Below are 27913 nucleotides of genomic sequence, written 5' to 3' on the forward strand. Positions count from 1 at the left end.
GAGGGGGTCAGAGAGATATGTAGAGGGGTTCAGAGAGATATGAAGATGTGGTCTTTGGGATATGGAGAGGAGGGTTAGAGGCATATGGAGAGGTGGTCAGAGAGATATGGGGAGCGAGTCAGCAAGCAGTGGAAAAGGACTCCGGAAGATATAAGAATGGGGTTTGTAGGGGCAGCTGTGATTTCAAAATTGGGATGAAAGAAGGTAGTTTGGAGGCTGCAAACTCATTTCAAGTAATAGTGTGGATGTGAGGCAGGGGTGTTGTGTTCACCAAGCCCTATATTTCTAATTCACCTTTTTGATGAATACTTCAGCACCCATTTCTAAACTGACCTTTGTGTGCCAGTGATCTCTTGGTCAGTGCTCTCAGGTTATCGTAATTCCAATTTAAACACTGCTAAAATTTCCTTGTTTAGTTTTAAATCAGTAGGAAGTTTTATTTGTCAAAGATAATGCTATTATAAATTTGCTTTAGAATAATCATGATCATTTTTTAATGACTGGAATTCCCAGACTGGTGACGTTGCCTATGAGGATAACTGTTTATTTGATGCAGCATTTAATAATTTTTTTAATTGACTATTCCCACATTTGGACATTATTGCTCAAGTAATCATTACTGCACTCGTAACCACCACACAGGAGAAATTTATGAGGTTGTCAAACAATGTGCATATACATCAGGAATTATGTTAGCAGGAGATCAGCTCGCTGTCTGTAGTCAGCTAAATGCCAAGACAGAGGAATTTTAAATGGCTATAATGACCGGTTTAAATTCACGGTAGTTTGAGTAATTTGCTTAATTTCTATTACAGTATGGGTTTCTCAATGAGACAGATTGAAGTTAGTCAGGTCTCTCTTAATATGTTGCATGGGTAACAGAAACAAAGTGAGACAGACAGAGATACAAGAAATGAGAACAGCAGCAGCAGCAGTTATGATGAAAATCAGCAGAAGTGTTTAGCAAAGGCATTGTGCTGAATCAAATAGCTTTGCCAAGATCTGGTTTATTTTAACCAGGAAGGGATAGAATTTGTCCACAGCAATAGACTTAAATAGTTTCGAAAATATCATAACTGAAAGGCTGTTGACTTTACAAGATGTCAAATAATGACCCAGATAATTTGATGGGCAGAGAATCATTGAAGCATTGGAGACTGGATTGGGACCACTCCCTGACACTGCTGGTTCTCTGGACATTGCCTGGGTAATTAGAATTTCTGATGGGCAATGCCTCTGTGTCCATTAAAGTCAGAGAATTTGGAGGGGATCAAACACTTGCTCTAAACTCTGGATAACTATTAAATTCCAACTCAACATCGACACCCCAAATTTTGCCTCCCAACCTTGCAATCCCCAAAACTCCCTGAAGAAACACCCACTGATCCACTGACCTCATCCACCCTCAACCCTTCTGAGAACCATTCCACCCATCTGGCCCTGTTGGAGTCAACACCCCTCCTCAGGACCAGCCCAGCCAACCACTTGACTTACCCCAAACATAGATATAGCACCCTATCTACATTGCCCACCTGGCACCATAACCCTCCTTGCCCATCCTCATTAACTATATTCAAGGTGGAGAGAGGCAGATTTTTAATCAGTCAGGGAATCCAGGGTTCTGGTGAAAAGACAGGAAAGTGGAGTTGAAGATGATCAGCCACGATCTCATGGAATAGCAGAGCAGGGTCAATGGGCTGAATGGCCTATTTCTGCTCCTAATTCTCATGGATGATATATTCTGAACCATCTGTATCTGTACATCCTGAGAGGACTTTCAGTCGTGATTATAAAACCACGAGAAATAGGAACAAAAGTTGGCTCTTCTGCCTTTTGGGAATGCTCAGTCATTCAATAAATTCATGGCTGTTCTGATACTCTTCCTGACTGCTTTCCTGCAATTTTCTCCTTATCGCAATCTTAAATTGGTGCCCTTTTAATCCGAGGCTATACCTTCTGGTCCCAGACCTTTGCATGAGGTGAAACATCCTCTCAGCATTTACTCTGTCAAGCCCTGAAAGAATATAATATGTTTCAATGAGATCCCCTCTCATTTTTCTAAACTCCAGTGAGTAGATTCCCAACATGTTTAATCTTTGCTCATAAGACAATCCCTCCACATTGGTATTCATCCAAGTCAACCTTACAATCCAACCCTCTTGAAATAGGGGTCAATGTTCCATTAGCATTCCTGATTACCTACTGCCCCGGCGCGTTAGCTTCCTGGGTTTCATACATAAGTCATCCCAAGTCCCTTTGGGTTGCAACTTTCTGCAGATTTTTCTCTATTTTAATAACATTCTGTTCTTTTGTTCTCCTTTCCAAAATGAACAACTTCACATTTTCCCAAATTATACTCCATATGCCATCTTCACATGGAGGCTGTTTAGCAATCGCTGGATGTTACTATTAGTTCTGGGCTCGTTGATCCACCTGTTTCTCCTTCATTTCTTTATCCCTCATAGCCCCCCAGTGTGGCTGGAACAATTGGTCACAGTTCCAATGACCCTGTGTGGGGAATATCAGAAACAGAACAGGTCCTTAGTGATGAGGGTAGCCCACTATCTCCAAGTGATAGTTTAGTGTAGCCGTCTATAAGTGGGAGATAGAAAACTTTGAGAAGATGCGAATGAACACCTCTCCATGGATCTGTGACATAGTGGACCTTATTGTGATGTATACAGCTCAAGTAATCGAGCAGGAGATTGTACACGAAGTTGTATTACTGACCCTTGTTCATCTCCTCATTTTCACTTCACGACATTGGACACAAGTCCACGTTGGTGAATGCTTCATCTTTAAGGTGAGAGGAAATTAACCCCATGCCCCTGTGAAACCAGTGGGAGCTCAGGTTGTCTTTGTGAACAGTGACCCACAGGTGATACCTTCAAGGTACCTGTGATTACCTCAGATTCATCAATATTGTGGATTAAAAAAAACAATGTTGTGATGTGAAGGTGAGGAGATGAACAAGGGGTCAGTAATATGACTGTGTGTACAATCTCCTGCTCAATTACTTGAGCTGTATACATCACAATAAGGTCCACTATGTTACAGATCCATGGAGAGGTATTCATTCACATCTTCTCAAAGTTTTCCATCTCCCACTTATAGACGGCTACACTAAACTATCACTTGGAGATAGTGGGATACCCTCATCACTAAGGACCTGTTCTGTTTCTGATATTCCCCACACAGGGTCATTGGAACTGTGACCAATTGTTCCAGCCACACTGGGGGGCTATGAGGGATAAAGAAATGAAGGAGAAACAGGTGGATCAACGAGTCCAGAACTAATAGTAACATCCAGCGATTGCTAAACAGTTTCCATGTGAAGATGGCATATGGAGTATAATTTGGGAAAATGTGAAGTTGTTCATTTTGGAAAGGAGAACAAAAGAACAGAATGTTATTAAAATAGAGAAAAATCTGCAGAAAGCTGCAACCCAAAGGGACTTGGGATGAATTGTGCATGAAACACTAGAAGCTAGCTCATAGGGGCAGCAGGTAATTGAGTATATTTAAGACAGCTAGTTAGGTTCTTGAGTATCAAGGCTTGTGGAGAGAAAGTACGAGAATGGAGTTGAGAAACGTATCAGCCAATTATTGAATGGTGGAGCAGACTCGATGGGCGGAATGGCCTAATTTTTGGTCCTACGTTTTATGGTCTTATGGATCTTATGATAAAGAGAAAGGCTAATGGAATGTTGGCTCTTATTTCAAGGAGGTTGGAGTGTAAGGTTAATAAGGGTGATCCCCGGGATGTAGCGATTGTCTTATGAGCAAAGGTTAAACAGGTTGGGACTGTACTTACTGGATTACACATTACACATCACTGGAGTGGGTGGGGTTTGAACCAGAGACACTGCCACTATGTCACAAGACCTTTTTGTGCTCTGTGGATGCTGTGATGACAGATATCTTCAAACTGTACTGTGTGTAAGTGCCTGATTGAAGGGTCCATTGTCACTGACAATTGGTGACCTTGTGGTCAGACAGAAATGATAACACATCCCCACCACCCCAACCCACCCTTCACCCATAAGCCCCCACCCAACCCCACACCCCCAACCCCTCCACCCCAAGTGTGTTGGCCGCCATTGCCATTGTGCATTGGTGACTTGGATGAATTCAGAAGACAACACAGAGTTAGTGAGTATTGGGCTCAGCCTGATATTCAGGCTCTAACTCCCTAACATTCAGAATGAGGTGGCAAAGTACAAAAATAATCGAGGCATGGTGAGGCAGAGATGCTGCGAGCATCCAAGTAGGTTCAAATTGAATGAGCACTAAGAGAGCAAGCAAAGAATCCTGAAATACACCCTGCTCCCCAAAGCAGGGGTCCGGGAGTCTGTGTGCGGTTATACTGGCATTAACGTTGAACGGTCTTGCTGCACTCTGAATGGTAGCATTAGACATGAAAAGGTGTATGCTGAATGGGTCAGATATATACCATGATGTGGTAGGGTAGGTACATGGAGGGAGGGGACGCAGCCAGTCACTGCCCATGGAGCTTACCCTGAGATGTTGTGGATTGACGTTCAAGGTGGGGGCTTGGAGAAACGACCAATGACTTGGGGCTGCTGGCACTCCCTGCTGAATTTCATGTCAGTAAATCGTGTCATCACGATTCCTGTGTTGATTGTATAGATTGTCTGGATCCGCTGATCAGGTGTTTCAGTTTCTGCTGTAGTTCTTTAGCCAGTTTGTGTGATGGTGTCCCTGGTAGTGATACTATGGGTCTGAGTGGGATGTCTGGTTTGTGCACTTTAGGTAGTCCATAGAATTCTTGGACATCATCAGAAATATACACATAGATAAGGAAAAAACTATGGTCTCATTCGACGTAACGGCACTGTTCACCTCTATTGACAATACCCTAGCCAGAGAAACAATAGCCAACCTGCTGGACAAACAGAACAGACAATAGGGCGTGGAATCTATCAACAAAGACGGCATACTTAAACTAGTGGACCTGTGCCTCACAACACACTTCACATTCAACAACCAGATATACGAACAAATCAACAGAACACCCATGGGCTCACCGATCTCTGGACTCATAGCAGAAGCAGTAATGCAAAGGTTAGAACAAACAGTCTTACCACAAATTCAATCCAAACTCTGGGTCAGATATGTTGATGACACCTTTGTAATCATTAAAAACACGGAAATAGAGAAAACACACCGGATCATCAACGCCACACTCACAGGAATCCGATTCACGAGAGAAGAAGAAAAGGACAACCAACTCCCATTCCTAGACGTGATGGTACAGAGAACACCGAACAGAGAATTCACTACAAGAGTATACAGGAAAGCCACACACACAGACCAAGTCCTGAACTACAAAAGCAACCACCAAAATACACACAAACGAAGTTGCATCAAGACACTATTCAAAAGGGCCACAACACACTGCAGCACACCAGAACTGCAAAAAGAGGAAGAGGAACACCTATACAAGGTATTTGTCAAAAACGGATACCCGCGCAATTTCATCAACAGATGCTTAAGAGAAAGACAACGGAACGAGGACATGCCACAACCCAAAGGACTAGCCACACTACCATACATCAAGAGCATTTCCGAACTGACAGCCAGACTACTGCGACCACTAGGACTTATAACAGCACACAAACCAACAGCCACTCTCAGACAACAACTCACCAGAACGAAGGACCCGATACCCAGCATGAGCAAAACTAATGTAGTGTACAAAATCCCATGCAAGGACTGCACTAAACACTATATAGGACAAACAGGAAGACAGCTAATGATCCGCATCCATGAACACCAACTAGCCACGAAACACCACAACCAGCTATCCTTAGTAGCCACACACACAGACAACAAGCAACATGAATTCGACTGGGACAACACTACCATTATAGGGCAAGCCAAACAAAGAACAGCCAGGGAATTCCTAGAAGCATGGCACTCATCCACAAACTCCATCAACAAACACATCGACCTGGACCCAATATACCGGCCACTACAGCGGACAGCTGAAACTGACAACTGGAAGCGGCAGGGACAGGCCACTATAAATGCCGGAGGAAACACCACAGAAGCGCTTCACAGGAGGCTCCCAAGCACTGAGGATGTCACCTAGACAGGGGACGAAACGTTTGCAACAAAAATTTCCAGCTCGCCGAACAGAACCACAACAACTTTGATACATGTTTTAAAAAAGAAAACATTAATAAAGTGAGCACTGGGCCTATGAAAGTGAGTCTGGAGAATTGATAATGAAAAATAAAGGGATGGCAGGTGAATTGAGCAGGTAATTTGCATCAGCTATCACTATAAAGGATACAAGTAACATCCCAGAAGCAGTTATAAATTAGGAACTGGAAACGTAAGTGCCTGGATTATGATATATCATCCAAGGGTCTTAAAAGGTCACTGGGTCTGAACAATACGGTGGTTGTTTCTACATTCCAAAGACTGTGGCAGTTTAAGTAGGCAGCCCACCACGAGCTTGTCTAGGGTAATTAGGGACAGGAAATAAATGAATGATTTGGATCTGAATTAATGATTTTATTGTCACATGTACTTTGTATTGAGAAAACAGTTCAATAGCCGTTTCACTATCACCGTGAGCTGATGCAATTTTGGACAATTTTAAGAATAAGAAAAAGCATTTGAAAGATATAACTTAAAGAGAGTCTATTGGTCCTGAGCCAGCTCATCATTCACACAACGCCTACCCTCATCCCTCCTCCACTGCCTCACCTACACCAGACCCAACCAATATCGAAGTTGGCACTCTTCAGATTCCATCCTTCCCCTCAGAGCCGATCCTCCTTTGGCATCCCCCCTTCCCCGCTGCCTGCGCTGGCCCCACCATCAGAGTGGCATCTCTCCAACTGGGCCACACCTCGATGTCGCTGTGATGGTGCCCCATTGCCACCAGCACCTGACTCAACCAATGATGAAGGCACCGGTCCTCAGGCGGCGCTGGGCCTACCTCTCTGACATCACCTCTGCCGATGGAGCAGCCACCGGTTCCAGTGCTGGGTCCCGTGCTTGCCCTGGAAAGTGAGTACCCATTCTTCACCATCATCGTCACATGCTGGGCTCACTCAAATCCACGCTGGGATTCCTCGCCACCACTCATGGTAGTAAAGGGAAGTAAGTATAAACTAAAGACAAAACAAACAAGGGAAAAAGAAAAGTGGAGGTAATGGACGAGGCCTGGCACAGAAGCCCTTCTCTGCCGCCATCTTGATAATATAATGTTGATCTAGTCAGGAACATGCATGTTCCAGAAGAAGGGGAGGCAACCTGAAAAGAAAATCTGCAATTACGAATCTAATGACAACCATGAAATGATTGTTGTGAAAATCTGTCTGATTCACTCTATTAGGGAGGGAAACTGCCTTCCTTACCTAGTCTGGCTTGACATGTGACTCATGACTGCCCTTGAGCAAGTAGGGCTGGGCAATAAATGCTGGCTTAGACAGTGATGCTCACATCCTGAAAATTAATTAAAAAGAAATGGCTACCAAAATAATTGATGCATTGGTTTCATTGTCCAAAACTCCCTGGTTCAGAGAGGGTCTCATTAGATTGGAAAATAGCAAAAATGATTCATTTATTCTAAAGGGGAGTGAGACAGAATGCAGAAATCTACAGCCCAATTTTATTAATATCTGCCACAGGGAAAATATTTGTAATTATTATTAAAGGTCTAGCAGGGCAGTTAGATAAGATCAAGGTAATCAAGCAGAGCTGACAGGATTTTGTGAAAGGGAAATCATGTTGAACCAATCTGTTGGAGCTCTTTGAGGAAATAACATGAGCTGTGCTTAAAGGGGAACTCATAGATGTCCTGTATTTACATTTCCAGTAAACATTGCCACATCAAACATCATTGTGGGAAATGAAAGTTTCTGGTATAAAGGGTAGCAAACTGGCATGAAATGGATAGTTTACTGGCAAACAGAAACAGAGATGGCCGTAAGTGAATCCTTTCAGGTTGACAAGATGCAGAGAGATCTGGGTGTCATAGTGCATGAATTGCAAAACGCTAGTGTGCAGGTACAGCAAATAATTAGGAAAACTAATAACATCTTATCATTTGTTGAGGTGAGTTGAATACAGAAGTGGGGCAGTTATACTTCCGTTATATGGGGTATTGTTGACACTAAATGTTGAAGCTTAAAAATGTGTTGCTGGAAAAGCGCAGCAGGTCAGGTAGCATCAAAGGAACAGGAGAATCGATGTTTCAGGCATAAACCCTTCTTCAGGAAATGTTGAATACAGTCTCCCCACCTTCCCACCCCCAACCCCCTTTAAGGAAGGATGTGAATGCATTACAAGCAATTTTGAAGGCATTTATCAGACTAACACCTAGAACGAAGAAGGGTTATACTAAAACATTGATTTCTCCACCTCCTGATGCTGCCTGCCTTGCTGTGTTCTTCCAGCATCCTACGTGTCTACTTTGGATTCCAGCATTTGCCGGGTTTTTTTTGTCTCTAACACGTAGAATGCGCAGATTGTGCTTTAAGAAAAGATTGGACAGAGTTGGCTTGTAGTTGCTGGACTTTAGAAGATCAAGAGGTGATTTGATTGAAACAGAGAAGATCCTGAAGTGTTTTGGCGTGGATGAAGAGAGATTGTTTCCTCTTATGGGAGATTCTCAAACCAAGAGCTCACTGTTATAGAGTCACAGAGATATACGGCACAGAAACAGACCCTTCAGTCCATTTTGTCCATGCCAACCAAATTAATCTAGTCCCTTTTGCCAGTATTTGGTCCATAATTTGTGGGCGGCACGATGGCACAGTGGTTAGCACTGCTGCCTCACAGCACCTGAGACCCGGGTTCAATTCCCGCCTCAGGCGACTGACTGTGTGGAGTTTGCACGTTCTCCCCGTGTCTGCGTGGGTTTCCTCCGGGTGCTCCGGTTTCCTCCCACAGTCCAAAGATGTGCAGGTTAGGTGAATTGGCCATGCTAAAATGTCCGTAGTGTTAGGTAAGGGGTAAATGTAGGGGTATGGGTGGGTTGCGCTTCGGCGGGTCGGTGTGGACTTGTTGGGCCGAAGGACCTGTTTCCACATTGTAATGTAATGTAATCTAATCTAATCTAATCTAATCTAATCCTCTAAACCCCTCCGATTCTGTTAATAAGGCAATGCCATTTAAAGATGGGGTAAGGCAATTTTTTTTCGTCTGAAGGAATGTGCCTCTGGAACTCACCTCCTTGAAAGGTGGAGGAAAACTTTTAAGGCTGAGGTGGTTAGATTCTTGATGAGTGGGTGAAAAGTTTTCAGGGGTAGGTGGGAATGTGGGTTTGGGTTTACAGGTTGGATCCGGGTTGATTTTGTTAAATGACAGTGCAGGCTCGAGATGCTGAATCTCCAAATGTGCAGATGACACTAAGCTGGGTGGCAGGGTGTGCTGTAAGGACGATGCTAAGAGGCTGCAGGGTGTCTTGGACAGACTGGCTGAGTGGGCAAAGGCTTGGCAAATGCAACGTTGTCTGGATAAATGTGAGGTTATCCACTTTGGTCACAAAAACAGGAAGGCAGATTATTCTCTGAATGGTGGCAGTTTAGGAAAAGGTGAGATGCAACGAGGCCTGGGTGTCATGGTGGAACAGACGCTGAAAGTTGGCATGAAGGTGCAGCAGGCAGTAAGGAAAGCTAATGGCATATTGGCCTTCATAGTGAGCTGGAGTAAGGATGTCTTGCTGCAGTTATACAGGGCCTTGGTGAAGCCCCATCTTGAGTATTGTATGCAGTTTCAATCTGCTAGTCTGTGCAAAGACATTCTTGTTATTGAGGGAGCCCAGTGAAGGTTCACCAGACTGATTCCCGGGATGGCAGGACTGACATATGAGGAAAGATGGATCGACTGGACTGATACTCACTGGAATTTAGAACAATGAGGGGGGATCTCATCGAAACATATAAAATCCTGATGGGACTAGACAGGCTCGATGCAGGAAGACTGTTCCCGATGTTGGGAAAATCCAGAACTAGGGGTCACAGTTGAAGAATAAGGGATAAGCCATTTAGGACAGAGATGAGGAAGAATTTCTTCACTTAGAGAGTTGTGAACCTGTGGAATTCTCTCCCAGAGGAAGCTGTTGGGGCAGTTCGTTAGATAGATTCAAGAGGGAGCTGGACATGGTTCTTGCAGCTAACGGGATCAAGGGTATGGAGAGAGCAAGAGAGAGAGGGAATGGGATATTGAGATTGCATGATCAGCTATGATCATATTGAATAGTGGGCAGGCTGAAAGGGCCGAATGGCCTACTCCTGCACCTGTTTTCTATGTTTTTATGCTACTTCCTTGGTTGCAGCCAGAACATGAAAAGCAAACAGGGTGCGTGGAACTGAGGACCATTGTACCACCATGAAACCAACCTGCATTCCATCTCCGTGCAAGGCTCGTTATGTAAAAAGACACTGGACCCCCATGCACAAAGTCTGGCTTCAAAGACAATAACTAACAGAAGACAGGTGCAGGAGTACAAAACAGCAGCAAGGAATGCCTGAAAAACCTCATCAACATTAGATGACACACACAGTTTGCAGCAAGACAGACTTAAGTCAAAGTTCAGAGTGAAACAACTTCCAAACCTTTCTCATGCTCTGTGTTTCTGGTCAATGGTAACCCTCAGGATGTTGATAGTGGCAGTAATTCATTGAGTGTTAAAGAGCATTGGCCAGATTGTCTCCTTATTGGAGATGATCATTGCATAGCAGTTGTGTGGCATGAATTTTATTTATTGCCTTGCACGTTGACTTATTGCTTGCAAAACAACTATATATTCTTTTGTATCTGGTCTTGTGTTTACCACGTTTATTTACAAGTGTCTCTACAAGAAAATGTGATATATCTACATATCTAAATACGGACTACAATAAAGAAAAGTTTTAAAAGGAGGACCCTACTGGCTTACTAAAGCAGGGTGAAAACGAGAGGAAAAACAATCTGTACAACGGAGAGCAGCTGGTCAAATGAATGGTCAGAATATAAAGGGCCATACAGAATGACTAAAGGGTTGATTATGAGGAAGAAATTAGTGTATGGGAGGAAGCTAGCTAGAAACGTAAAAAAGATAACAAGAGTTCCAACAGGTATATAAAATTAAAAATTAAAAATTAAACAAATATGGAAGCAGACCATTATCCTCACTTATAGAGGATACAGGATAATTCCGGTAATAGTTGTAAGTTAAGAGATAGAATAAAGACAAACTTCGTGAAGTTACAATCACTGAAGATATATACTATGCAAATTGATTGACAAGTTTTTGGGTCCAGATGGTCTTTATCCCAGAGTGTTAAAAGAGTGATTAATAAGGCAGTGCAAGCATTGGTGTTAATTAACCAGAATTTGCTACATTCTGGAAAGTTTCCATTAAACTGTAAAGTGGCCAATATAACTTCCCTATTCAAGAAGGAATGGAATCAGAAAATGTGAAACAATAGGCTAGTTAGCTTTAAGTCAGTCATGGGAAAAGATTCCCAATTGGTCATTAGGGAGGGCATAACTGGGCACTTTGAAAAGCTCAATCGGCATTTTGAATTATTCTGAAAGGAAAATCACTTTTCATCGTCTTACAAAAGTACTGCAAAAGAATAATGTGCTGTGGACAAACATGAGTCTGTAGACATACTGCACTTGGATGTACAGAGGCAAAGGATAAATTTCCAATTCAAACATTATTGCGGAAATGAAAAGTTTGCGTAGCACTCCCTCTGAGTTGCAAGAAGCTCTACACACGTCAATTGACGTGTCAATGAATGTTGTTCACTTCCAGAAACTTCTGCCACACTGACAGGGAATGTTGGTGTAGAGAGTTACATATAGTCATGGATAGAAGGTTGGCAGGTTCATTAAAAAAAAGAGTGGGCATAAATAAGTCAGTTTCTGATGGGTAGGATGTGACAAACGGAGGTCTGTACTACACCCTTGACAAGTTTACAATTTATATCAACGACTCCGATGAGGGCTAAATTCCCAGATGACGCAAAGGTAGGAAGGTATGGTGTGAAGAAGATATAGGGAGTTTGTAGATGGACATAGATGGGATGATTGGTCAAAAATCTGCATAGTTTCAAAGAAGGGCAACTGGATTCGAAATGTTAACTCTGCCTTCTCTCCACAGATGCTGCCAGACCTGCTCAGATAGTTCTGAAGAAGTACTTAGATGTGCACTTACAATGCCTGGCACACAAGGCTAAGGGCCAAGTTCTAGAAAATGGGAAACAAAACCAGAAATTGCTGGAAAAGCTCAGCAGGTTTGGCAGCATCTGTGAAGAGAAATCACAATTTATGTTTTAGATCCAGTGACCCTTCCTCAGAACTGCTCTGAGGAAAGGTCACCAGAAGCGAAACATTAACTCTGATTTCCCTTCACAGATGCTGCCAGAACTGCTGAGCTTTTCCTGCAATTTCTGATTTTGTTTCTGATTTACAGTATCTGCAGTTCTTTCAGTTTTCATCCTGGGGAATGAGATTAGGCTTGTTTTTGACCAGCACAAACTTGATGGACTGACAGTCCTGTTTCTGTACTGTAGACCTCTATGACTCTAAGATCATAGTGGATGGACCCTTTGTTAAAGTTGCATTATTGTAGAGTTATTTTGTAGGCACACTTCTAGATGTAAAATGTAGACACTACCTACAATGTTAGGAATGTGAATTTTGCAATAATAGAACAGTGTATCCTCTGTATACCAATGATGAATTGTTGGACATGGAGTAAAATGCATGCTGTTTATTAAAGATTAAATGTTACACATACTTTGAATAAACACCAACTATCACAAATGATGTCTTGCCACAGAAGGTACAGATATTTACTTTCATTGCCCAACTTCATTTTATATTGGTCATGGAATTAAATCCAGCTAGAAGTTTCTTACACCACCTTAATAATGGGTTTTACCCTTTGTTTTACAGGTGGCATTGTTACCTTAACATAGTAAAACTTAAAAAGGATCCACTGCATGACTGTATCATGACTCAGCCCACCATATATGCATTTACTCATACACAGAGAATGAAACATACAGTTGTATTCATGAGGGGATTATAACTGTCAAGAGCCATTTTAGATAACAATTACAGTCCCTTCTGTTGTATATGCAGGTTTTCTTTTGTATTAAAATTTATCATTAATCTAAAATGTAATATAATTAAAGCAAATCCTCCATATAAAATGGATATTTTTATGATGCACATAATCTCAAACAAGCATGAGTAGGACAATCGCTTCTGAGACAATATGAGACTGAATAAAACACAAGTTTTATTTTCTTATAATATTAGAATACGGTAAAATACAGAACATTTGAAAACAAAGGGAGAATTAATGGATTATAGCAGGAAAGACTTTTCCCGCAGCTTATTTACGGCATCTTTTGACAGGAATTGTAATTTACAAAATACAAGCTAATGTATTTCAAAATTTTATCATGACAAAATATATTTACCAGATTCAGACCAAAGTTAATAATCGAGGATATTTTAATCATAGCATTAATAAATGTTACAACACAAGTGGTGGTATTTTGATCAATATTAGTTGTGGGGGTGAGGGTAGCATGGTGCTGTAATGGTGACGTCACTGGATTAATAATTCAGAACCGCAGGTGAATGTTCTGGGGGCTTGTGTTCAAATCCCAACATGGAAGATGGTGAAATTTTAATTGGATAAAACTTGGAATTAAAAGCTTGCTAAATTCCACCTGTGAAACTGCAGTCAATTATCATAAAAACCTATCTGGTTCATCAATGTCATAGAATCCCTACAGTGCGGAAGCAGGCCATTCAATCCATCAAGTACACACTGAACCTCAAAAGAGCATCCCACCCAGACCGAACCCCATTCCCCTTGGATAATCTACCTAGCCTGCATATTCCTGGACACTATGGACAATTTAGCATAGCCAGTCTACTGAACCTGCACATCCTTGGGCTGTGGGAGGAAACCCAGACACAGAGAGAATGTGCAAACTCCACACAGTCACCTGAGGTTGGATTTAAACCCGAGTCCCTGGCGCTGTGAGGCAGCAGTGCTAACCACTGAGCCACCACGCTGTCCAATTGTCCTTGAGAATCCAGAGCAATATGGCTGCCTCTTAACTGCCCTCTGGACAATTATGGATGGGCAGCAAATGCCCAAAAACCTGCATCCCATGAATGAAAAAAAACCTGTACTGATTTTTTAATCAACTGCCCATTTAACCCTAATCCTCAGTCTGAATCCTCTTTGATGACTGGACATCCTTTCTGAAGAGTAGGGACCAGGACTGTATAATTAGACTGGCTGAGACCTAATGAGTGTTGCATGATTGTTTAGCAGAATGTTGTTATTTTTGTATTCTGTGATCACAAAATTTGTTTGCATTGTGCCTGTATTTTCAATAATAAACTAAGATTTTGTCTATAATAGGACCATGATGTTTTAGGAGGCTGTCAGCACATGTGGTATGGAAATGTACTGACAACGACAGTGATGAGATTATAGATTAGTCAGTATGAAATACTGATTTGACTCTAGCAATACCATTTTGTACCTCAAAACCACCATCTTATTCCCTATGTTAATCTCACAAAGTTGCATGTGCATTTAGCAGCAAGATGTAACTCCCTCTCCTCCTCCACCAGAGATACTTAAAGGGTTCATTGACTCGATTCAGTTTCGTTGATGATGTATTTTGATTGGCTAGGATAGATTTAGCACAGCCTTAATTGTTTGTACTATTACTTAAAGTTGAAGTTTACACAGAGTGGAATGGTGCATGGTAAAGAGTTTGGTTCTCACTCCAAGGGTTCTGCGCACACTCCTGCTCCCAATCTTTGTTACTGCAGTTTCTATTCCCCTTGGCCTACAGCATGACCAGGAGATGAAGCAGAGGTGACACAGAGGATATTCAGTTGCTGTAAGAGGGACGAGGTGGTGAAGGAGAAGAACTCTCACTAAGAGGCATGCACACAGAATAATTCTCCTTAACATTCAGTGAAATACAGTGGGGTGGAGTTTCACTCCTGAGACAGCTGTGTCCGATCTAATACTCATGGGGAAGGGGTGCCGCTGGCCAGGCTTGGGTCCAGCACTTGGGAAGCAGAGCGGAGGCACACATGAGAATGGCAGAGTATTGAGGCAAGCTGGTTAACAGGCCAAGCTTGGTTCTCTGCTCATGGCAGACTCTAGGACCAGAGGGCACAGTCTCAGAATAAAAGGACATCCATTTCAGACTGAGATGATTTGCAGATTCTGAGTTCAGAGGGTTGAGAATGGTTGGAACTCCTTGCCACAGTGGGGTAGAATATAGAACAGTACAACACAGGAACAGGCCCTTCGGCCCACAGTGTTGAGCCGAACATGACGCCAAACTAAATTAATCCCTTCGCCTGCCCTTGGTTCACATCCCTCCATTCCGTGCATATTCATGTGCTTATCTAAAAGTCTCTTAAACACTCTTATCATAACTAGCTCCACCACCATCCCTGGCAGTGTGGTCCACACTCTTACCACTCTGTGTAAACATCTTGCCCCTCACAACTCCTTTGAACTTTCCCCCTCTCACTTTAAATGCATACCCCCCAGTTTTAGACATTTCAACTCTGGGAAAAAGATTCTGACCATCAACCCTATCTATGCAGCTCATAATTTTATAGATTTCTGTCATGTCTCCCCTCAGCCTCCATCACTCCAGTGAAAACAACCTTAGTTTGTCCAGCCTCTCCTTATAGCTTATACCCTCTAATCCAGGTAGCATCCTGGTAAACCTTGTCTGCACCCTCTCCAAAGCCTCCCCATCCTTCTTGGCGACCAGAACTGAATATAATACTGTAAGCCCCATGGCCTAACCAAAGCCTTAAAAAGCTGCAACACGACATCCTGACTCTTGCAGGGAGAAAGTGAGGACTGCAAATGCTGGAGAGTCAGAGTCAAAAAGTATGGCACTGGAAAAGCACAGCCGGTCAGGCAGCATCTGAGGAGCAGGAGAATCAACGTTTCGGGCACAAGCCCTTCATCAGGAACGTGAGAGGTAGGGGTAAGGGGACTGAGAGATAAATGGAAAGGGGTGCTGGGGGCAAGGTAGCTGACAAGGCGATAGGTAGATTCAGGTGGGGAAGAAGGTGATAGGTCAGTTTTGAGGGTGGAGCTGATAGTGGGAAGGAAGATGGACAGGTAGGACTGTTCAAGAGGGAAGTGCCGAGTTGGAGGGTTGAATCTGGGATAAGGTGCGGGGAGGGGAGACGAGGAAACTGGTGAAATCCACATTGATCCCATGTAGTTGGAGGGTCCCAAAGTGGATGATGAGGCGTTCTTCCTCCAGGTGTCGGGTAGCAAGAATTTTGTGGTGGAGGAGGCCCAGGACTTGCATGTCCTTGGCGGAGTGGGAGTGGGAGCAGAAGTGTTCAGCCACAGGGCAGTGGGGTTGTTTAGTGTGTGTGTCCTGGAGATGTTCTCTGAAACGAACCACAAGTTGGTGTCCTGTCTCCTCAATGTAGAGGAGACCAGTCAAGGGCAACAGACACATTAGATGAGGTGTGTGGAGGTGCAGGAGAATTTCTGTCAGATGTCCTGACTCTTGTACTCAATTCCCCAACCAATAAAGCCAAGCATGGCATACGCCTTCTTCATCACCCTATTTACTTGCGTGGCCAGTTTCAGGGAGCTATGGACTTGAACCTCAATGTATGGGGACAGAGTCCATGTGTACATTTAAGGCTGTGGTGGATCGATTCTTGATCAGTCAGGGAATCAAGGGTTGGAGGGAAAGTGCAGGAAAGTGGACGTGACGAATGTCAGATCAGCCGTGATCCTATTGAATAGGGGAGAAGGCTCGAGGGACCGAATGGCCTACTCTGGGTTCCTATTTCTTATGGTCTTATCCACCGTCAGTACATCTCAGGAACCACGCTGAGATAAAATAAAACAAAGGCCCGAGTTTGTAATACAGTCCTTACAGTAATAAAACAATTTACAATCATCAAGTGTGTAGTCTCTTATGAAGCAAACTTCTATTCACAAACCCACATCAAAGACAGCTAATCCTTTAATAAACTGCAAATTTTGAATTCTGTGCTGATATCATTGTAACTTGTTGAAATCAGATTCATAAAGAGGTCTTTGGTAAACATGAAGAAACAGATATTTTAACTCCTAGAACAGTTATTTAAATATCCAATGACAGCAGCAGCTCAAAATCTTTCATTTGTTTTTAAAGAGCTTGTGATTTATATCTGACAATTATACAGACTGTTTTAGCCTTTACACCTACTGGATAAAACTGTAACTACCAACTTGTGGATTATGGCCCTTGCTGTAGCCAGGATGTGGACTATTTGAACTTAGCAGTTTCTGTTATTCTGAAAACTTCACTGAATCTCCATTATTCCACAAACATCCAGGATAGAGTGTCTGGTCACCCCCTTGCCCACAGTGGGGGTGCTCAGTGAAAACAGTCCCCTGTCGCAGGGATACCTGCAGCCTCTCAGCTGTTCGATGATGGTCTTGTGAGTGAAGGTGACCACTTTGGATCTGGGTTCCTTGCAGACTGGACCAGACAACATTTCTAGCCAAGGTGTGAAATTTGACAGTTATAAATACAAGAGTGAAAGGGTGATGTGAAATCATAAATGAGAGATTTGGGTTGTTGTTCAGTAGGATGTTTGGATGGTGAATGATAGCGATATGGTATATAAGTAGTGTGTGCAAGGCTAGTGATATCATTGGTGGGAAATGGCCTTTTAAAGTTACTTTTGATTACCTGAGCCACTTGCGTAAGATTAATTCATTCACGCTGCTTTTGAGTTGATGTCCAGAGGGTACCCCTGTCCACATCTTGCATCCATACTTCAGTTGCTGCCAAAAACAAACCTAGAGCTTGCTCTTTATAGAACTGTACCATTATCATTTCTTTCTTCGGTTAATCTTGCATTTTAAAATTACTTCCAGCACCTTCTGCAGTCAAAGTGCACCTCTCGGGTTAAAAGGTGCAGGCTGGCTGTAAGCATCATAACTGTGCTGGCTTCTACCAACTTTCTGACTCCCCCTGTTCAGATGTCCAGACATTCAACAGCAGTGGCCTCACATTTCAATCACAAACTGAAGTGGCAGGCACAGATTGCAAGCTCACTGCATCTGAACAGGCTGGCCTGGATTAATTGCACCTTACAATTTCCCTACTTATTTACGGAGGGCTGGAGTCCCTGAAAAACTTTGAATGGATGGAAAATCATGTGAGCCCTGCAGTGCCATCTTCACCCAGTTCAGCTCCTTAAGAATATTTGTATTACATGAAAATTCACATTGACTGATGCCGATACTCAAATCTATTCCAACTCACATTCAGCATCAGGTTAAAAGATCTGAAAGTTATGCACCACTTAGAATTAAACAGGATTTTTTCTATACTGTGAACACAAACAATACATCAAAGGTAGAGAATAATATAGACAATGCTGTTTAGAATTTCCCAGATTTGATTCAATCAAGGTCAGCAAGCATTTCCCCCATTCCTTCAGCCAGTCCTGACTGACCAACATATCATTTTCTCAGTTTGAAAGTGGAAATGTAGTATCTTTCTTCACTGATGCCATTTGTAGCGGAACTGAACATCAGAATTTGGCAACAGGATACCAAGGCCTGCCCGGTCATTATTAAGTCCAACTGGCTTTTCTCCTTCAATGATTTCCAAGTCAAATGTAGCTAACATTATTGAGAGAAACATTTTGATCTCACTGACTGCAAAGTGTCTCCCAGGACACATGCTGGATCCAGAACCAAAAGGCATCAAATAATACCGAAGTTTCCTTCCTCTCTTGTAAAAGGCAGTCTTCTCCAATCCATTTTCCACAAAGCGATTATACTTGTACACCTGCAAAAACAGAAATCAAAATAAGTCTCTATGCATTGTTACAAGAAGGTGAAACTTGACTTGGGTTGTAGCACAAATTTGTAGCTCATTTCACACACTGCCCCGTTTTCTGGTTGATATTATTAAGTGAAATTGCAAGTAAGTGACTCTCAGGTGAGCCCTTGGTGTCTTCCATCAATCATTCTGTCAAAGTTTACAAGTACATGCTGCCTGACCTACTGAGGGGAGTGCCAAAGGCAACATCACGGTCATAAAACGTGAATTTCAAAGAGAAATGGAGAAAATTGTTTAAAATATTAATATAAACTAGATCACATAAAAAGAAACTTTTAAGTCAAAATTATATTGGTACAGTTGTTTGCTTCCACTTCAAGTTGCTTGGAAGTGAAATATCAATTATTTGCTTTGCTAAACAAACAGTCACTTGTGGACAATAAGAGATAAAGCTGATAATAGAATCATAGAGTCAGAGTCCTACAGCACGGAGACAGGCCCTTTGACCCAAACTGGTCCATACCGACCAAAATGTCCATCCACACTAACCCCATTTCCTTGCACTTGGCCCATATGCTTCTAAGCCATTCCTATCCATGTATTTGTCCAAATGCCTTTTAAATGTTGTTAATGTACCCGCCTTAACCACTTCAGCTGGCAGCTCATTCCACGTGCGTACCACCCTCTGTGTAAAAACATTGTCCCTCAGGTTCCCTTTGATTCTTTCCCCTCCAACCTTAAACTGATGGCCTCTAGACCTTGATTCCCCAACCCTTGGAAAAAGACTGAGTGCATTCACCCTATCCATGTCTCTCATGATCTTATACACTTCTTTAAGATCCCCACTCAGTCTCCTACGCTTGAAAGGAAAAAGGTCCAAGCTTGTCCAACTTCTCCCTATAACACAGCCCCTTGAGTCCTGGCAATATTCTTGTAAATTTCTTCTGCACTCTTTCCAATTTAATAACATCCTTCCTATAGCAAGGTGACCAAAACTGAACACAATACTCCAAGTGCAGCCTCACTAACATCCTGTATAGCTGCAACATAACTTCCCAATTTCTATACTCAATGCCCTGACTGATGAAGGCCAGTGTGCCAAAAGCCTTCTTCACAGCCCTGTCTACCTGGGACTCCACTTTCAGAGAACTACACTCCTTAAGACCCTACTATTCACCATGAAACTCCTAATTTGATTTGACTTTCCAAAATGGAACACCTTACCTGATGAATCTTTTCATAAGGTATAAATTTATCAGAGTCACAGAGGTCTTTCGTGCAGATAAAAGGTCCTCTGCCCCATCATGTCCACTTCAGTCAAAAACAGCCCCCTAACTATTCTAATCCCATTTCCCAACGCTTGCCCATAGCCTTATATGCCTTGGCATCACAAGTGCACATCTAAATACTTCTTTAATGTGATGTAGGCTTCAGCCTCTCCCACCTTTAGAGGCAGAGAGTTCCAGATTTCCACCCCCCTCTGAGTGAAAGCATTTTCCACCACATCCCCTCTGATCCTTCTGCCCCCTTCCCTTAATTCCTGTACCCTGCAATTCTAGAACTGTTTCATACATATTCATTAACCTACATATTTTGTTGCAAAGTTTAGGTTGCTCTGAAATGTAGCCCCAACTGAGTAAATGCCAGGAAATGTTATGTTATTTCTTTGAGGTTTGGAAAAGGCACTAAAGGAAGCTGGCGATTCAAATTAACTGTGAAAATTCAAATCTGCCTCCCGCACAGTAGTACACAATCTGTTCCCCAATTCAGTTTTACTTTCTATCTTGTCTATTGATTGCCAAATGGTTCCACTAAGCCACTGTGAAAACATGTCACTACCATTTAATGCAGTATTCCTACGTATTTTAAATATTTTTGTTTGTTTATACTTGTCCCATATACTTTAATCTCTGATCCGTTACTGAGCAATCATCAGTTTACTTGAAGGCTGCAATTCAATGTAATTGTTAAGCATGACTGAAATATCACCGATACTATACCGAGGTGAACAAACACGAGGAAATGCAAAGCTAAAGGCAGGATTCAATGTTCTCTCTCTTACATTTCCCAATATTTCAGCCGTGTAGGCATATCCCATTTGTCAGAAAATTAATATTTTCTGCAAACAATCCAAATTGTGGTTTTATTAAATATTATTTCTGGGGGTCATAATAGTGATATATGAAGTAATGACTAGTCAAAGCGTTAATGGCCTTTCAGTGACCTCTGAGTGTAATCTGAATACAGGCGTTTCCAGGACCTGAAATTATTAATAGAGGGCATAATTTGAGATTTAAATCTAGGAATGTACCCCATATATGTTTCACGTATCAATTATTTCAATTGTCTAAGCTCAATGGTCTAACTATGAAAGTAACTTGTCTGATATCACAACACAAAATATGGTATGGTCCGTATAGATTCCTGAAAATTGCAAAAAAAAGGGTATGTGGTAACATCAGGCAATTATATCTTCCAGGTCAAATGCCATTACATGTGATTCGAATCTCTTTGTCATTTAACCAACAAAAAGTCTATCAGAATAAGTAATTGTCTCATTGGGTATAATTGCTTGGCGGTACAGAATGTATTAGATTAGATTACTTACAGTATGGAAACAGGCCCTTCGGCCCAACAAGTCCACACTGACCCTCTGAAGAGCAACCCACCCAGACCCATTCCCCTACGTTTACCCCTTCACCTAACACTATGGGCAATTTAGCATGGCCAATTCACCTAACCTGCACATTTTTTTTTGGACTGTGGGAGGAAACCGGAGCACCCGGTGGAAACCCACGCAGATATGGGGAGAATATGCAAACTCCACACAGACAGTTGCCTGAGGCGGGAATTGAATCCGGATCTCTGGTGCTGTGAGGCAGAAGTGCTAACCACTGAGCCACCATGCCACCCTTATTATTGAACAAAAAAAGAGAGAAAAGCCGCTGAAATGTTTTGGATCGTGTTTCTTAAGCAATATAAATTGTTGCTCCTTTTGATATGTTTGTATTCTTGTTCTGTGTGGGTGACGGAAAGCCAAAACATTTCAACAGCTTTTCTCTCTTTTATTTCAGTAATACTTAATAGTAAGCAATTATACCCAGTAAGTCAATTACTTATTCTGATAGACTTTTCTTGGTCCAATGGGAATGAGCTCAAGGGTGGGGAGGGAGGTGTTGGATGGGATCCCTGTCTTACATTACATGATGACATCACTGAAGACCCACCCTTCAGGAATGTGCAGGATCCATCCTGAAGTTTCTTTCTTACAAAGGTGGGATCAGGATTTATTCCATGAATAGCTCACTGGAAAGTAACCTACATTGCTGCACATCCACGCCCAGTATCAGACATTGTAACTCTCCTGGCATGATTGTGAGGAGGTCAGCCAGGTGGACCTTATAGAATCTGAGTTCCTTGATTGGGGCTATTAAACTGGTCTAATCTGGGAGCACTGGCTGATAGATATAAAGAGGAGTGTTGGACCCTCTTGTAGTGCAGTGGTAGTGTCCCTACTCCTGGACTAGGAGGCATGGGTTCAAGTCCCACCTGTCCCAGAGGTGTGTAATAACATCTCTGAACAGGTTGATTATAAAAACAGGTTAAAAACATTAATGAATTGGAGTGTCACACTGACAGCCAGCTCTGAGGGAACTGGATTAGTGTCAAGGACTGTCCACGAGCAAATAAACAGCAACTTGGGTGTCAGGATACCACTCTTTGTGGATTTAATTCAATAACCTGCAAATATTCTAAAAAAGCAAACAACAAATAGCCCAAACAGGTATTCATACACGCTCTAATGTTTCTTACCGAAACACTTGAAAAGCCAAAATAAAGCCAAAATACCACCTAAATAAAACAGATCCAGACAAACTTTAGTAAGGTTAGGCACATTCACGTGCTCCAAAGGCTTGCGATTTCAAATAAACTTGTTGGACTATAACCTAGTGTAGTGTGACTTCCAACATTGGCATTTAATCGGATTACAGTTCAATCGTATTTTATCTCTATTTATCTGTCATTGCTTCATGTCCTTTTGCCATCACAAACCAAAAATATGTAGAGCTTTGTCTTGAGAACTGAGACGCTAGCCCTAACCCTAACCATTTCCCAAGTGAAAAAGGTCCTGCTCTTTTTACTGGCGGAATTAACAAGGTACAGTTGGGTGTCAATGTGCTCAGAACAGTTCAGTCTTGCAGTCTGATGGGTTTGTAAATGGAAAACCTTCCGTGACCATCTCCCTCATTCTTTTCACTCTCTTCTAGATCCTGGTTATTTTTACTCTCTTTTCTCTCTATCAAATTCAAGCACCTAGACATTGATTTGAAATGTATAAAATTGTACCTGTAAGTTTCAACTACTTTTCATTGCATGTTTACGTTTTGGCAGATACTAATGAATACCTGGGAGTAAATTACAAAATTTCAGGTGACATTAAATAAGGGTCCAGATTAGAGTGATGCTGGAAAAGCACAGCAGGTCAGGCAGCATCCGAGGAGCAGGACTCTAATCTAGACTGTGGTTTCCAGCATCTGCAGTCCTTGTTTTTACCTAGCTGACATTAAATAAGGCTGAGTTTACAACCAGCATTTGAACCCTTAGACTAATTCATACCTTAAAGTTAAATATTAATCTGACTTTAAATATTTAATAATATTATGAAATCGTAAATATGTATGAATTTTTTGGAGAGATGGCAACAGGAATTTGTTTTTAGCTACAAGCATCTGTTAATGTAACATAGTGATTCATGGCAATATTTATGAAAGACTATTTACGTAATGCTGCATCAATGTTAACTAGTTGTATTCAATGGTAGTTGACCATGATTTACTGTACTAAGAATGTATTATGTTAAATTAAATGCTGGCCAAATCAAATTTTTGTCTTGAATAATAAGTGTCAATTATTACTAATAGCTGAATTTAATGTATTCATGTGCACATGTACATGGGAAGGTCACGGTGTGAAAGAAGACAGCAGTGTTTGCTGCTGCTGCTGCTGGAACAGTCATCTCTGCTCTCCAACCTCAGCTCATAGTTTAGTGTTAATGCTAGTACTAGCAACAATTCACCAAATGCAATGTAGAATCTGATTGCATTTAATTTGCATGCAGGTGGTGAATCTCTCAAGCCACATTAAGGCCGTGCCATGGTGGATTAATTTCCAGCCTTTGATATTCATTAACTCTGGCTGCAGAGAGAGAAAAAATACAGGGAGATGACACAATTACCTTCAGAGCTTCAGTGCAGAGACACAGCTTCACAATCTCAAGTTCACAGCACCATATCAATTGATCAAGAAAAGGGAGAATCCTTATGAAGTGATGTGAAGCAACATATGGCTATTACAGGAATTTTTGGAATCAATGATGCTCCGGCACAATTATCTAAATGATGCAGCTTATTTGTTACTGACACAGTTCTTTATCGTTTCTTTTTCTTGTTCATCAAGTGATCCTTTACCTAACAAAGCAGAGAGTTCTCTTGACTTCAAGCCAATCAATTCACAGTTCAATGTTAATCCTTTTCAAAGCAACACTACTCAATCTCATTCCCATATTCTCTATTGAGACACTAAATTCAATGACCTTCAGGTCTTGGACCACACGCTATTCAAAAGATGGGAGATTCTTTTCGCAAGAAAGAGCAATCACAACGCTGGAACAAAAGGCTTGGTTGTTGCTGTAAGGCAGCAGGATAGACTGAGCTGCACATGCAGGACACGACATACCTCAGGATTTTCATAAACCTCTGGATCCATGTGCAGAATTTGAGGATAAAGGACAACCCAATCGCCTTTTCTCAGTTTGATGCTCTGTTCTTCTTTAAGTTTTAAGGTGAAATCCTCCTGAGCAGTTCGGATGTTCATAGAGGCACTACATAATCGGAAGCTCTCTTTTATGGCACTTCCTAAAGACAAGTAAGTATAAAAACAGACAAAGAGAACAAATACAGAGAAAAAGAGAAACGGTATTAGCGTCAAAAATTTTAGAAACATCCCGTCTCTTTTCACTTTTTGTATCCATAATTTATTTTGGGGGAAAATATCCTTTAAATTCTGAGCATATTGAATGACATATTAGCTGTGTTCAGTGTTGAGTTAAGTGCTGGAATTCTTTGACCTCAACACAAAAAGAGATACAGTTTCCTTGCAAAGATGATAATTGCAGATTTTCAGATTTTTTTAGAAAAGCTTTTCAAACTGAATGCACCACCCCATCTTAGTAGGCTCCAGAAACCCAATGTCCTTGGCATCCTAGTGGCCTTCAACTTTTGTTCCCTGCTCGACAGATTTTATGGCTAATTTCCGGCAATTTATCCTGGCAGTTCGAAGAAGAATTCCTGTGGGAATAATGTGCATAATTTGCATAAATCATTCTGATAGAATGCATATCAGCATGTAGCTCCTGTCTAGGGTTGCAACACTCACATTGTAATCAAAACTGACTTCTTTCCAACAGTATATCTGGATAGCGAATTTAGCAACTTGATTCTTTCTGATCATCTTGGGGAAGTCAAAAAATTGTATCCGCCCATGAGAGGGTACAAATTTACAAAAGTCGTCACCTACATTTAAGGGATAAAGGCAGTTCACATCCCAAGCAACCATGGCGTTGCTAATAAAGGAAGCTTAAAAAAAACTGCAAGTATTAATCCGAAGTAAACAGCAACTGTTCTTTCAGTAAACATTAAATCTGCAGCAGCGTGCACAGAAAATAAAGTGGCATGGGATGCATTCTTGCAGGAGGTTTCTCCTTAAGCGTGCATTTGTCTAAAGGAATGAAGCTTTGGTCAGCTCTGTGTGGTCAGCGCGGTGATTCAATGTGACGTACAGTGAGTCTGTGCATATTCTTTTGGACTGCCTTCGTTACTATAATCAGGCAGAATCAAATCGGTTTGTTGGTGACGAAGCCAGAGCAGGACTGCGGATCCAGAAGAAAGCCTGGATTGCGGATTGCCACAAGGCACCTGACACGATAGATTCTAACTGGCAGCGCCCTGGCAGCGAAACGTTGCAGCGTACGAGAAAATGTCTACCCTCCTACCCTCATGCTGTGCGCTGCCACGAGAAAGACACTCTGTATAAACCATTTTAGTATGTGCTCGGGAAATGATAGATGACAAGTGAAACATTACTGTTTGCCTAAGAAATCAGACGAAACAGAGAGGAAAAAAAAATTTCATGACTACAGCACACGACGGTGAAATGGTCGTGCAGTAGTTATCACTTGAGCAACATGGTCACATTCCATTGGCTGAAATTCTCCCTTGCAGCATGGCAGTCAGTGGCTGATGTAGTATCACAAATGACAATTGGGCAAGCATATCTTATGCAGAAGTTAATCACGATAATGGAGCGCAAAGTGTGTCTTCGTGGTCAGATCGTAAATGACAAATCTGTTTTACCTTACAGTACCAGCTACATGTGGGAGGTTAGCCTGCTTTGGCTTTGAGCAATCATGATGATAATTATTAAATGCCAAAAGTAATGAGTCAGATGATGATCAGCAAGGGAGAAGCACAGGCCTATGGGGTTTAAGTTGATAAATTAAAAGACACATTTCTATAAAGCATTCAAAGCTTGCAACACATACCCAAAAATAAAATGCAGAAAATCTCATCAATCTAAATAACCCTGCTTACAATTTCTTGCACACATTTAACATATATCAAAAGCAGCCATCCAATGCCACAGATAGATCAGCTGGTAGCTTGGGAGGTCTTCTATTCAGTACCAAGAGCTATAGTTTGTAAATTATCCAGCACAGTGGTGCTGCATCTGTTTCTGTACTAGTACAGAACAAACAAGCCAATTGAAAGCCTATTCCAAGATTACCACACAGCAAAGTGTGCACAACCTTTGTTTTCAAAAACACATTGGAGACATCTTGGAATATTGAGGTTAAGGAAAACGTTCAGTTCCTTTTCAAAAAGTACTACATTGCCAGCATCTGTGAAAGATTTCTTGATTTGTTCTTGAAATATGTGTTATGAAACATTTGCAGGCTCAGTCCTGTACAGCTAACATGTTTCTCTAGATTATTAAAGTGAAAGTTTCAATCTCACCTACAACCTATGGACAGCCTTGGTAGAAGCCAATTGACAACAATACATGAAAGCATTCAAATTACAAGCTAGTCTTTTCTTCCTTCCAATGGGAAGTAATATTGTGAGAGACTGGTTATAAACTATTGCTATGTTTGCTGTAGTTGACTGTCTGAGAATTCAGCGGCTTTCCAGAAATTTGATAAGATAGCAATCACCGTAAATATTTTTTCTAATTTTTCAAATAAATTAATTGTCGCAAAACTAAGAAACAGCGCAAGCTACAAAATAATTGCAGACATTATTGTAAACATTACGGTCTTGCATGAATCTGTCAGCTTGAAATACAACATGGTGATTCGATGCCCAGTTCCCAATCACTAAAGGATTGCACAAAACTTAAAGGTCATTGTCAACTACTTTGATATTTAGCACCTGACTCAAGACTCACAAAGCACACAAACAATGGTCAATAAAATGTGGTTCAGTAATACTGAACAGTAAATGATCAGTCACCAACTAGAAATACTACAGTGGCCAATCGCCACACTGATTGTTTGTCAGGTAATAAACTGGCAGCAAAAGGAATCAGCAAAACAAAGAATTCACTCCACAATGATAGAATTTTATTGTGCAATCAGCCTGCTATGTAAATGTGTTGAGAATTTTTAGTAAGTTGCTGACTTAAAAAAAAATCATCAGTTCATTTCAACTTAACCTAACCCTGTCGACTAGAGTAAGGAAACAAATGTTACATCCTGCTTGTAAACTGGGTAACACAAAAGACTGAAATGTTATTGGATCAGTAAGCAATCCTGATCTATTGAAAATATCTAACTTAATAAAATTAGATGAAAGAGGATGACTGTAGTCATAAAGAATTGACCTTCAAGGCCAACTCTGCTTCTCACTGAGACGTCCATTCCAATTCTTCTTCATGGAAGTCAGTAAAATGTGATTTAGCCAACGTGCAAGAGAAAGCGTCACAGAAGCAGTACGCTG

General features: G+C 41.6%; 1 protein-coding gene across 1 annotated transcript in view; it reads right to left on the reverse strand.

Moving 5' to 3' along the window:
* Positions 1-13259: 13259 nt before the first annotated feature.
* cyp7b1 (cytochrome P450, family 7, subfamily B, polypeptide 1) overlaps positions 13260-27913 on the reverse strand; it is a 291214-nt gene continuing 276560 nt past the window's right edge. Inside the window, exons 5-6 of the mRNA XM_087985934.1 lie at positions 24597-24775; positions 13260-18866 (exon numbers count right to left, since the gene is read on the reverse strand). Coding sequence (XP_087842060.1) covers positions 18576-18866; positions 24597-24775 — 470 coding nt within the window. The 3' untranslated portion in view covers positions 13260-18575. The remainder of the gene's footprint in view (positions 18867-24596; positions 24776-27913) is intronic.

Source organism: Chiloscyllium plagiosum, unplaced genomic scaffold, assembly GCF_037043375.1.
Source record: "Chiloscyllium plagiosum isolate Xiang-an unplaced genomic scaffold, Cpla_swu_hap1 HiC_scaffold_4, whole genome shotgun sequence".
Taxonomy (NCBI): domain Eukaryota; kingdom Metazoa; phylum Chordata; class Chondrichthyes; order Orectolobiformes; family Hemiscylliidae; genus Chiloscyllium; species Chiloscyllium plagiosum.